The sequence below is a fragment of the Oncorhynchus kisutch genome, linkage group LG10, assembly GCF_002021735.2.
Source record: "Oncorhynchus kisutch isolate 150728-3 linkage group LG10, Okis_V2, whole genome shotgun sequence".
NCBI classification, from domain to species: Eukaryota; Metazoa; Chordata; class Actinopteri; order Salmoniformes; family Salmonidae; genus Oncorhynchus; species Oncorhynchus kisutch.
In genome coordinates this window covers 26925649-26938715 of record NC_034183.2, presented here as the reverse complement: position 1 = coordinate 26938715, position 13067 = coordinate 26925649, and the positions used below count along the sequence as shown (strand labels likewise).

The 13067-nt window shown below is 39.7% G+C and overlaps 1 protein-coding gene across 1 annotated transcript; it reads right to left on the bottom strand.

The window, feature by feature from the left end:
* Positions 1 to 3431: 3431 nt before the first annotated feature.
* Positions 3432 to 10077, bottom strand: rpf1 (ribosome production factor 1 homolog). Its single transcript, XM_020492678.2, has 9 exons — positions 9761 to 10077; positions 8075 to 8131; positions 7800 to 7880; positions 7576 to 7671; positions 6204 to 6357; positions 5843 to 5925; positions 5161 to 5342; positions 4067 to 4193; positions 3432 to 3805 (listed from the first exon to the last, which is right to left on the bottom strand). The coding sequence occupies exons 1-9, from the start codon at positions 10001 to 10003 to the stop codon at positions 3764 to 3766; spliced, it is 1065 nt and encodes a 354-aa protein (XP_020348267.1). The 5' UTR covers positions 10004 to 10077; the 3' UTR covers positions 3432 to 3763.
* Positions 10078 to 13067: the final 2990 nt, after the last annotated feature.

Genomic DNA, 13067 nt, shown 5'->3' with positions numbered 1-13067 from the left:
GTACAATAGACAGTTTTGCTTGAGTTAAGTCGGGTCTCCTCGACCTCTCCGTCTCTCTCCCTTTTCTCTTCTCTCCCACTTGTGGTGGATATCAAGTGACCAGGTATTTTATTAGGATCCCCATTAGCGGTTGCAAAAGCAGCAGCTACTCTTCCTGGGGTCCACACAAAACATGACATAATACAGAACATTAATGGACAACAGCTCAAGAACAGAACTATATATATTTTTTTTTACACAAGGCACACGCACACAAAATATCTAGCTCAAATTGGGGAGAGGCGTTGTCAGGTGTTGCTTTATCAGAATTTTTTAACCATGTTCGCAGTTCACTTGAGCAATATGAGATGGAACGGAGTTCCATGCAATAATGGCTCTGTACGCTTTCTGGAATTTGTTCATGGGGACTGGGAAAATAATAGAATACTGTATGCTTTCTTGAATTTGTTTTTGCGGACTGTGAAAAGACCCACCTCAGAGCTGTGTGTAAATTGACTATGCAAATAGCCCCCTTTTTATAAAATTTTCACCTAAAATGACGTACCCAAATCTAATTGCTTGTAGCTCAGGCCCTGAAGCAAGGATATGCATATTTTTGGTACCATTTGAAAGGAAACACTTTGAAGTTAGTGTAAATGTGAATTGAATGTAGGATAATATAACACAAGAGATATGATATAAAAACAACTTTATTTTTTTACCCCTACCACTACCTTTGAAATGCAACAGAAAGGTCCCACCATCACTCTTCTTTGGAATTCTGATGGTGTCCACAAGATAGCTGCAGTGTACATGCAAAGTTTCAGATGGATAACTTGAAGTATGAGCAAACTACATGACAATGAGTGTGAAGTCACCCAGGTACATTTGGGCAAATCGTGAAGGAGACATTTAAATTCATATTACATTTTTCTGCAAGAATATAATCAAATCTGTATACTCGGACTTCGATTGAGCTTTTCCAGTATTAGTAGCCATATTAGAAGTTCAACATTTGTTTTCATAACTCTCCATATTCTTGTCATTTTTGTCCAAAACGAAAAGGCTGGCTGTCGCACAAGATAAGCAGCTATATTTTGCAACAGATACAGGGTTTCCGGATACTCCCGTAAAGCCCAGCTCATTGGCTATCTAGCTTTGTTTGACACCGATTGGTGCTTATTTGACAAAGTTACAGTTGACCAAGTGAATCGGCGTGCCATGAAGGCGTCGCTCTCTGACCAAAATTGGTGTCCTATAGGATATACTACACCCCTAATGATATAGTGAAGTCTGGTTACGTTCTAGGATCTCTGAGGAATACATACGAACGTGATTTGACTGTTTGAAACAAAGTTTAGGGTTAGACTCCTTTCTTTGCAAATTGAACAAGTGGAAATACAAAATCGATCGTCCATGCTATATGGACGATTTTAGGATATGAAACAGGATTTTATATCTAACAAAACGACACTTCATGTTATTTCTGGGACCCTTTGGATGAAAAATCAGAGCAAGATTTCAGAATTTAAGTACACATTTCACCTTCAGAGGTGAATTTATCAAACCTATCACGGTGAAAAAAGTGTTTTGTTGTTAGGAGCTCTCCTTAAACAACAGCAAGGCATTTATTCGCAGTAATAGCTGATGCAAATTGGACAGTGCAGTTATATTAACAAGAATGTAAGCTTTCGGCCGAAAAAACGCTTCTGTTAGGCTAATTAACATAATTTGAGTCAATTGGGGGTGTACCTGTGGATGTATTTCAAGGCCTACCTTCAAACGCAGTGCCTCTTTGCTTGACATCATGGGGAAAAAAAAATAATAATAATAATCAGCCAAGACTTCAGAAAAAAATTGTAGACCACAAGTCTGGTTCATCCTTGGGAGCAATTTCCAAATGCCTGAAGGTACCACGTTCATCTGAACAAACAATAGTACGCAAGTATAAACACCATGGGACCACATAGCCATCTTACCTCTCATGAAGGAGATGTGTTCTGTCTCCTAGAGATGAACGTACTTTGGTGCGAAAAGTGCAAATCAATCCCAGAACAGCAGCAAAAGACCTTGTGAAGATGCTGGTGGAAACAAAACAAGTCCTATTTCGACAACCTGAAAAGCCGCTCAGCAGGGAAAAAGCCATTGCTCCAAAACCGCCATAAAAAAGCCAAACTATGGTTTGCAACTGCACATGGGGACAAAGACATTTGGGATGTCGGATTTCTGATTGTCTTAACTCACTACATCCACCACTAGCAGAGTTTCTCATAAAAAAAATTCTCTCTTCACCTCACAGTAAGTCAAGTATCTAAAAAAAAAAAAAAATCCTTTGCGAATAGATCTTCACAGTATTTGAAAAAACCTTGCAACACTCTCCCGGCCTCGATAATCACCAAGCCTCGGTGACAAACCTATCAAGAGCCCATATATCCAGTAGAAACAGCTGTCTGGCAACTCTAGGAAGGCACGCGGAGCAGAGGGATTAATGTTATTTGAAAGAACTGGAATTTTCATCAGGATATTTTCCATTTTTATTTTGACGGCTTTAGGCCTATGTATTTTACTTAGTTGACGATGGACGCTACAGGCCTACTGCTGCTCTGGCCTATTTATAGCTTAGTTCCATGCGCTCATTTCTTTAGCCGCCAATGGGATCACAGTGTAGACCATCAATGTCTCCATATGGTAGAGGCTGGTGCTCTCACCTTATTTTAATCTTTACTTTTAGATGTATCATTTTTAATTTAGATTAACCACGTGACAATGATTTTGAAGAAACAAAAACGTTATTAGTCAAATTAAACTGTTCCACGAAAGTGCATATAAAAATTATCAAAACTCGCAGGCAGGTCGGTAGAAATGGTAGGATAAATTGTAAACCCCATGGTGGAAAAAAACATGCCCGCCTATGGAAATCAAAGGCCCATCCAAATGATTTGTTCTACTGCCGGGCCTTCACCGAGTAGATAAAGAGGAGCTCATGAAACTGAACCACTGCAAACCAACATAGGAAGTAAAAGAGTTGCCAGAAGTTACACTATACAGTAACGCTTTTTACACCGAGCTGTATTGAGGTCGCAACGCAATCATGGTTACATTAAGACGTCATGGAGCCGGTCCGAGATATGGGTCGGAAAACATGCCACAATGCAGGGATGGGATATGCCATTGTCCTCCTAATTTTACCTTCATTCATACCTTCACTACTCCATCGAAAAGATTGAAACACTGCTAGTTTTCCAGAAAACTGCCCTTTTTAGTCCTCATGCTAGCAAGCAGTAGACACCGCAGCCATTTTGGAATGGCATTGTCAGTGAATCAGCTCCTTTGTTCTTCAACGAGACATGCTACACATCTTCTAGTGCCCCTTAGACACTAAAGTCAAGGGGAAATTGCATACCTCTTGCTTGTACAACATTTTACATGTATTTGATAATAAATTACTAACATTTCAGAGTACGTACATGTTTTACTTGAAAATATGAAATACCATTTACAGGTACAGATTGTTTTGTCTAAAAGCACAAAGATAACACAAGTGTTAACAAAGCCAGAATCTATAAATCAGACTGCTTTGCTCTTTCACAATGACTGTCTATCAAATGTGAACAAGATGCCATCAAATTAAAATGACAACCTACGACATGTTGTCACATTTTAAGAGACTTGCACGGCCAAAGGCACGACTGCAATTTTTGCCTGGACACAATCTGACAAACTGGTATGCATTGTAGAAAATGTCTCATGTAGATGATGTCGTGGGAAGGTCCATATGTTTCACTCAAAGGTTGAACCTCCTCCTGCAGACGTCATTTTCATGTCGCTGAAAAGTGTAAAAGCAAATTTAGGTATTATTTAGCTACCAAAGAGGATCTGCCCTGATTCTGCCATTCACACTAGTCCAATATCGCAAATCGGTGATAAAACATTTAAATTTTAAAGTGGGTAAACATTGATCACCCTTCGCGGGGAGTAAAGTAACACTATTGTAAAAGGTATACTGTTCTACTGCTCTTGCTAAACGAGCAGTCACTAACAGTTTCAATTGTTCCACAGTCAAAGAACAAAACAGGACTGAACTCACCTTGAGAACCCACTCATATTCCCCAAACTTGGAGTCAAAGGTCCCCTTCTGTAATGATCGGAGTTTCAGAGTGAAGCGTGGTCCCAGCTCTTGAATGCCGACTCTCTTCTCGTTCTTAAAGATGTACCTTTGGAGAGTACAAGGGCATTGACATGTTGTGGACCACTCTATAACCCCATCATTCAGATCTCATTAGAATGGGAAACAACGATGGCCTGACAAAAATACTCTACGCGAAGAGAGCAGCAAACACGCACACCTTTGGCCGACGTATCAAATTGTGTAGGGAATATGTGACTTGCTCCAGTCGCATTGACCCGGACATACATTTTAGCTCTATACATTGCTGAAAAGAGAAGTCTATTAGCTTTAAAATTATGCATAACTTATATATCAATCCTTAAATTTTTGCGCAGCAGAGCTAATTACAACAGAGGTATCCCTGATCAGCTGTTCAGAGAAATTACACCCCTGAAGTCTGTTAGTTTTAGCGCAGCGCCGTTTGCATGCTGGACGTCGTAACGCAAGTGTCACTGCAGAAGACATGTCTTATTTGGCATAAATGATTAACAAGGAAGCTGCAAGTGAACAGTTTGACAAGATTGTGCGCTAGCTAGTTGGTTAATATGTTTACAAATGAGTTTGTGGGTGTGCTAGCAAGCTTGTCAGTTGATTGTTAGCTAGCCAATGACTCGTTTTGAAAGGTGGATCTTGTCATCGGAGACATTTAAACGATTAGGGTTAGCTAGAAAACATGTTTTAGTGAATTCTGTTTCAATCCAAAAACACACCATGCCAATCATTTGACAAAATGTGAATTTTTTATGCTTATGAACTAGCGCGACTGAAAATGATAGAGCACGTCACATTCGTAGTTTGGAGAGTATTTGAACATTGGGAAGACCTCGCCGAGACGTATAAATTATGCAAGTGTCGAATTTACAATGCAGATATTGAAAATACATCTGCAAGACGTCTTGCCAGTTAGCAAACGATGTCTAAACTGTATTTTCCCGATGTATCCTTCATACATCATGCAAAAACATTGGGCTATCATTATGCAAATGCTTCTAGGCATTCTAATGAACATTCACCTGTGGAATCTGAAAAATATGAAGTCTCTCTGGTTGTGGAAAGTGGCGACTTGGCGTCCCACAAACTGGGGGTCGTGAGGGAAAAGGGCAGCAAAGAGTCGTCCCATGCTGTGGCCCAGGCGGGTGGTGAAATTGTTGAGGATCACCTCTGGGGAGTGTTCTGTCGGGTCCTTCCCTCGCCTCTGTAAAAGGTTTTTCTTTCAGTATTTATATTCTCACAATGTATACATTTTCCAGATGCATCCCCTAAGTGAGCTGAGTTTCTGCTTGAAGAATGCCAGACTCATTTGAATAATTATAAAGCACATAGATACAACACTAAAACATTCAGTCTGGGATTGATACATTTTGGGAATTTTAAACAAATTATAGCTATTCATTATTAAAATAAAACCTGGAAATAACTCATGAGCTTAGTACAACTGTCTTACCCTATCAGAACAATGTCATTGTAAAAAACACATGGACTGTCAGTTCTTGTATCTATCATATCTAGTGTGCCGTTTATAAAATTGAGAGGTTACATTTACCCAGCCCCATCCCCCAGAGAATGTTATTATTATCCCTCAGCTATATATCAAAATAAGTGGCAGAGCATCAGGTCTGTTGTTTTTCAAATGACATACTGTAGCTCTAAGTGAGACATTAACATGTCTGTTTGAACAGTTTTGAAATGTCTTGCCTTCATCTCCTTCCGCAGTCGGACACTGCTGACTTTGAAGTGTGCAGTAGGCCCATCAGGGAGGTGGCAGAGAACCATACCATCTTAGTGTTGTGGTGAAGGAAACAGACATCTACAAGGGACTTTGCATTATTACTGACCCCAACTGCAACTCTCCACCTCAAGGTGGTCGGTCCAACTTGAAACAGGACTGAACTGTGTGCCAGGCTGTTAGGATTGTGATACTGAAGCCTGGTCTGTGACTTCAAAGCGAGTGCATGTAATAACAAAACGCAGACCAACAACAGCATTAGAGTATCATAAGCAGTCAACATATTAACAGTCTCAATGTCCCTCTTTCCATCAGTCAACCAAAGGATACTGGGCACCTTACGATCTTCATTGATGACCATGAGGTATGTGAAACCTCTGGCTATACACTGGGGAATGACCTTCTTTAGTGCCAAGCCTCTTCTGTAGTACACGTGTGCGTCGGGGATGACTGTGGCCAGCTGGTTGCAAAACCTCACTGTCCTCTGAAAGACAAAGCAGAACGCAGACCGTTTTGTAATAACTACCATAAAATGTTACTGTATATCCGATTATTTTTTTGAGAATATTAAGTGACTAATGATCGCCCAGACCTACATACAGTATTAGTCTCCTACATTCCAGTGCATCAATAACCATCAACCTTCTTGTCTACAGATATCAGCCTGAGCTAGATTCTGTCTAATCTTTAGAAGGATTTCTTCCCCTTGTTTGGAATTTTAGGTGATTTACAGGTCAGCTGTGCAGCGCCCCGGCTCAGACAGCCTCACGAACACACAAGTCGGGCATGTTCCACCTCATGAACCAATAAGTCAGGCATGTTTGAGGTCATATTCATAAGCATTTCCCTGTACTGGGCTGTACACCATGTGTATATGGCAAATAAAGTTGATTTGCAGACACCTGGAGAAGAACATTTCATAAATAATATTAAACTTACCAGTGTTGAGAGTTAGATAGTTTTCCTTCCTAAATGTTTTAATTAAATATGTTAAAAAGTAGCTTTTATGTGTTTGAATGGTATGGGCATATACTAGTCATTAAAAATATTAACGTGAGTAGGCCAGATCAGCCAGTGAGGCAACATGAGGTCATATTCTATGAACGTTTTTTAAAAGATCTGTTTTATATACAGGTTCTCTCTCTAATTTATGCTTTGGCCACAAATGAGTCAACAACATTAACAGAATATGAACTTTTAAAAGTGAGATTTTCACTGGGTAGTTACTTTAATATGATAAAGCAGGAGTGGCCAACCCTCTTCCTGTATTGTATGTATTGACACCTGAACCAGCAGGTATGCTAGATCAACATTAAGAAGCCTACAGCAAGGGAGCGGAAAACACCAGCCAAGCCTTCTACAGTTGATTAAAAAGACATTGTTAAAGAAAGCGGTCTAGCAGCAAGGGGAAAAAGTTCAAATGTGTTTAACTGGACTGGCAGTGAAAGATTCTCCGCTTGTGCATGTGGTTGACAACTGCTGTCCTTCCCGGTGCCGCTGCTGCTGGGGTGTGAGGCAAATTTGACGCCGGCTTTATATAGAAACCAATGGAGGCGGCTGCATTTTATTTTCTGGAGTGTAAGCACCTTTAGAGCAAAAGCTTGCAGAAGGTATCACCCCCGTGATATCAATCTTCTGAGATTCACAGCAGGACTGAAATAAATAACAGCACCGTCTCCGGGTGCTGTTTTAGTCCACTCACCCCTCTAGGTCTGTCAGATGTGGTAATGAGGACTTTGGGGTTGGTCAGCCGGTTGAAATAGGCCGAAAACTCATCAGTTCCCTCATCAAAGGCCACCTGCAATGGAGAGTATCTGAGTAATATGCAACATCAAAACACTATACTGTAAATGCATGAGATGATATCAAAACACTATACTGTAAATTCATGAGATGACATCAAACAGCTCTGCAGAAAGACAGTACCTCTTCATCTTCAGGGTTAACAGTAGTTTCGTCATATACCCTCTGGTTTTCTATCGTCTTTGGAACTTCCTTTGGGGGAGCCTACATTGGAAAGGTAAGAAGAGACATCTTAATATCAATTATGTTTAGGCCTACATCTTGGAATTCTTTGGTCTGTCAATAACGGGCTACTCTTATAGTCTTTCTGCTCACAGAGGGCTCTAACAGTTGTCTCTATTCATTTACAGATCAATGGGACCAAGTGATGTCATAAGTGCAGCATCCAACCTACTTACCTTGTCACCTAGAGCATCCCTCTCTTTTTTCTTTTTCTTCTTCATTGCCACCTTTTGCTGAAATTAAATTTAAAAAACACCATGTTACATGGCTACACTAAAAGACCGGAATAGATACTCTCGTCCAGTTCCCACTGGTAAGACTTTGCACCGGGGCGGCAGGTTTTGCGTCGAGGTTAGAGTGTTGGGCCAGTTACCAAAAGGTCGCTAGTTTGAATCCCGGAGCCGACGAGGTGAAAACCTGTCATTGTGCCCTTGTCATTGTGCCCTTAACCCCAAATGCTCCAGGGGCGCTGAACAATGGTGACCCTTGCCATGATCCCATTCCCAGCGGGTGTCTCAGGGGGAGTTGGAATATGCAAAACGCACATTTCCATTACACACTTGTATAAACAAGACATAAGGACGCACCCAATTGTTATTATTTTGAGGACTGGGTTGCTCAAGTGTTTTCCCTAAGCACCGGCCATCATCCAAACAGCCGTTAGTCCTGATCATATAGGCCTAGAGAATATCCAAAATAACTAACAATACACTGAATTCATACATTTTCAGTCATGTATTTATACATAATACATTTACCAATCTGGGAGGTAAACGCTATAAAGTTTTCAATAATTTCACTGTTTATGTCTGATGGAATCAAGGCATTAGAATGTTCCAGAGGCCACCAAAATAGAGCGTGTCCTGCAAAAATGTGTTACTACTAGTAAATGATTACTAATCTATGCTTTGGTATTTTTACAACATTACATTTTTTATATGCTTGCATTATTTTGTCACTGGTGTTACCTATATTTTAGATGACAATTTAGGCTTTCCAAAATAGCATTTGACCATTTAATTAGTATATTTAATCAAAGAGAAAATGTTAATGATAATATTAAGAAAATATTTTGATTAGTAATAATTTACTTTAAAATAGGTATGTGTAAAGTTATACTGTGTAACACCAGGGACGGTAACAAAATGACAGTAACACCAGTGACCAATAACACTATTAAAAATATTCTAGTAACACCAGTGGCAAATCTGCAGGCAAGATGGCATAGCTAATATGGCGGACACAGTTGCTCAAACCACACTTGTTAATAAATTGTAAATAAATCACGGGATTTGATCAAATATTGGAATAACATTTCCCCCTACTATAAACTATCTTAAGGTTCCGCATGAAATTACCAAATTAATCATCAAAAAACAGCCCTTTCTCCAATGAATGTTGCATTTCAAAGAGGTGTTTATATTTTTACAAAAGTGTAACACCAGTGACATGTAATTGAGGGACAGCTATTCCCTGTAAATTATTTTTAACATTCGTTTTTTAAGTAGTCCACGAAATAAAGCTAATACTTTATTTTGCATTATGATATTTAAAGTGGGAAAAAAATATATTAAACATGTCAGTAACGTTAAACCTTGACTCATGACCAGAGGGACAAGCGCATTTCATGCTACTGACCGGATTGTACAATATATTACACATTTGTGTTGCCATCTAACGGTCTTACATATATTTTATAAAAATAAACATTGTAAAGTTGATCAGACATTTAAGGGTTCTTAGTGGTGGTTACGGCGGGGACTGGAAATACACTATTTTCGGAGATGACCCGACTAAATAAGTAAATAGAGAACTTTAAAGAATTATGAAGTGGGAACACATGCATGCTAAACGTTCATTACCTTCCGTTTCTCCTGCTTCAGCTTCATGAACATGAGGTGTCTGCGTTGTTTATTTTTTATTTCAGACACACTGAATGTGGGGGGAAACGAGAATTCTGCTGGCGCATCCACATGTTCTGGCTCTGTTTTCTCAATCATGCTATCGTTACCATTTTCATGTGGAGGCTTTGGCTGTTTCTTTGGCTTCTTAGTCTTCTTTTTCGTGGGTTTATCCTGTATATCATGCTCTTCTACGACGTCCATGTTGTCAGCTAAATGTATATTCTTTCACGTGTTCTGTCCAGTACTTCCGCCTTGCTTCCTTATGTAAAAGGAAGTTACGTTCAGTAGAAAAAACTAAACGTACTGCCCTTTCTTCTTCTTTTGTATAATGGAGTTCGCAACAAATATATGTGCATTCCGCCACCTACTGTACAGGTGGATAATTTTGTATATATGTTTTAATTTATTTAACCTTTATTTAACCAGATAGGCCAGTTGAGAACAGGTTCTCATTTACAACTGCGACCTGGATAATAAGGATCCAAAAATGAAAACATTTGTGGTAAATAAATGAATAAAAAATATCATACAAACTATCAGTAACAAAATGTTAATTAAAATAAATCAGCCTCCTTTTCTGGCTCAGAAGGATCCTGTGATGACGGGACATCTCTCCTGGCGACAGTCCTTGCAGTGCTTCTGCTGTTAAGTCTTGGAGGCACAAAAACGTCTCGGCTGCAGAGATGTCCAGCTTCTTGGACACTTGTACAATTAATAACTGTGGCTATAAATGCTACAAAATCCACATTCTTAACAATAAGTGTATCCAGATCACTTGATTGGCGTATAACACTGGCAACTGGTTGTGGTGCATCCACCACCATATCTTCTTCAGAACTGTGGCCTCTTGCCCCTTCAACGCTCTTCACCACCTCCACATATGAGATTTGCTGTACAGCCCTGATCCTTGACACCTCAACCTCTTTCACCCTAACAGGACACTCGGGGAATTCGGAAATATAATCCCCACCACAGTTGCAACATTTTACATTCATACTCTTCAATAACATATTCCTTCTGTCTGCAAACACTTGACACATGGAGAAAGTTTTTACACTTCTTGCATTGCATCAGGTTTTGCATGAACGCTCTTACGGCATACAGTATTTTATATATCCCAACTTTACATCGGGTGGTAAATATACAAACGTCAATAATTGTCACGACTTCCACCAAAGTCGGCTCCTCTCCTTGTTCGGGGGGCGTTCGGCGGTCGACGTAACCGGCTCTCAAGCCATCGCTGCTACATTTTTCATGTATCCATTTGTTTTGTCTTGTTTCCTGCACATCTGGTTTTCATTCCCCAATCAATCTACATTTATTTATTCCTCTGTTCCCCATCATGTCTTTGTGTAAGATTGTTTAATTGTTAATCATAATTCTTGTGACTGTTTTGCACTTTTGCCTAAATAAAGTGTGCGCCTGTTCACAAATCTATGCTCCCCTGCACCTGACTTCGCTACCAGTACGCACACATTCTGACAATAATAGAGATAAACTTAGCTCCTTTTCCCAATTCTCCTTACGGGTCAAGTGACGTGCATTAACTACTCCTGGATTGTTTTTGCCTAAAATATTATCACTGTCCAGATATAACACTTTTTACCGGTGCCCTGCTCCGAAAATCAAAGCTGTCCACTTCATGCGTCGATAATTCCGCGAACCACAATGCGCGCTCCTGTTGCTCTTTAGACACACACGATATAAACATCATGCCACTCCTGTTTACTTTGACTGCATTCACGTTTACCAAAGCTTTCTTCCCCATCCTCGTGACTTCACAAGGGTTTCCCGAATAAACATCCTTATCCAAAAAACAACGTACTCCAACAAGCAACGAGTCATCAGACTAAAAATGTTGGGCTCAAAACAGGTGAGGTTCTTTTGTACAATCAGTGTACTGTACATGCAAGGACTAACAATCCATGATATCCAACAGATAGTTAATCACATGACATTGACGTTTACATAATTGATGTTTATAAACAATTGAGAAATAAAACCTTATATTTGGGCATATGATGGAGACATACAGACGGGAGCTTTTTTCATTGATAATATTTTACGTTCTATTTTATTCACGGCAAATTGCCTACTGTGGCAACTAGGCAGTTGAGAATGATAGGGCTCTGGAAGTTAGTGCAATTGCTTACATATAACAATACACATGACTGTTTACAAGTATTGTGACATGATGGTTGGTAAGTGAGAAACAAAACAAATGATTGATACAATGAAGAAAGTTATGTATGTCCTGTATATATATCCATAGAAATTCTTACATTTTAGTGTCTGATTTCCTGAGAGCGTTAGTACTGTGCTTCTACACCTAACCAACTAAACATAGAGACTGCTAAGGGTATAATATTTTCAGCAGCCGCCGTTTCTTATTTAATGACACAATACAGGAGAGATCGACATGCAACTCTTCTAAAGGCATGACTCTTGACTATCAACAACATTGTTAAAAGTCTTCCACACAGCTTGGTTCTCTTTGCACATGGCCCCTCCACCTCTGCTCTCCTGGCTAACCTCTGTTCATGTCAGCAAAACAGGTCCAGTGATACTTGGCGCCCGCTGTTGTCACACACCACTTGCAGTGATCCACGGTGATGCTATACAACTTAACCGAGGGGAGCTGCAGCATTATCACAACATACACATTGTGGGCAATGGTGCATCCTGCCCCAGCTCTTGGCCTGGAGGGGACTCACCAAATGTTTATACAGAAGACCAGAGATCTACAGGAACAAAAGAGGCACAAAAAAGATAGACATAATTGGACTAGCACAAAATGTCAGAAAACAATTCCTTCAGAATTTTACATAAATCTGGACAAAGAACAAATACCAAGGTACTCTTTTTAGGCTCATATCCCCCAAAAATGTCTTACTGTAATCAAATTTGATGTACTTCATTGGCTAGAAACAAATTTGTTTCTAGCCAATGATGTCATATTCAGCTGTCGGTACCTGTGCCCTTTCTTGGGATAGCAACCTCGATGGGCCACACACTAGAGCTTGGGGTAAAATGAGTTGGGGATGTTGAAGTCATACTGCATGAGTATACATGAATGTACTGGAGCTGAATAGCTGTGAATACAGAAAATAGTGGGTAAAGATAATATATTTCTTCCTCCAATTTAGCACAACCAAAACAGATGTTGATATAAAAATTTGAAGGAACCAAATAGGCAGTGGTGTTCAAATAACATTGTCAGGAGTCAAACTTGTAAAATCTAGATTATGCTGTTTCAATCACCTAC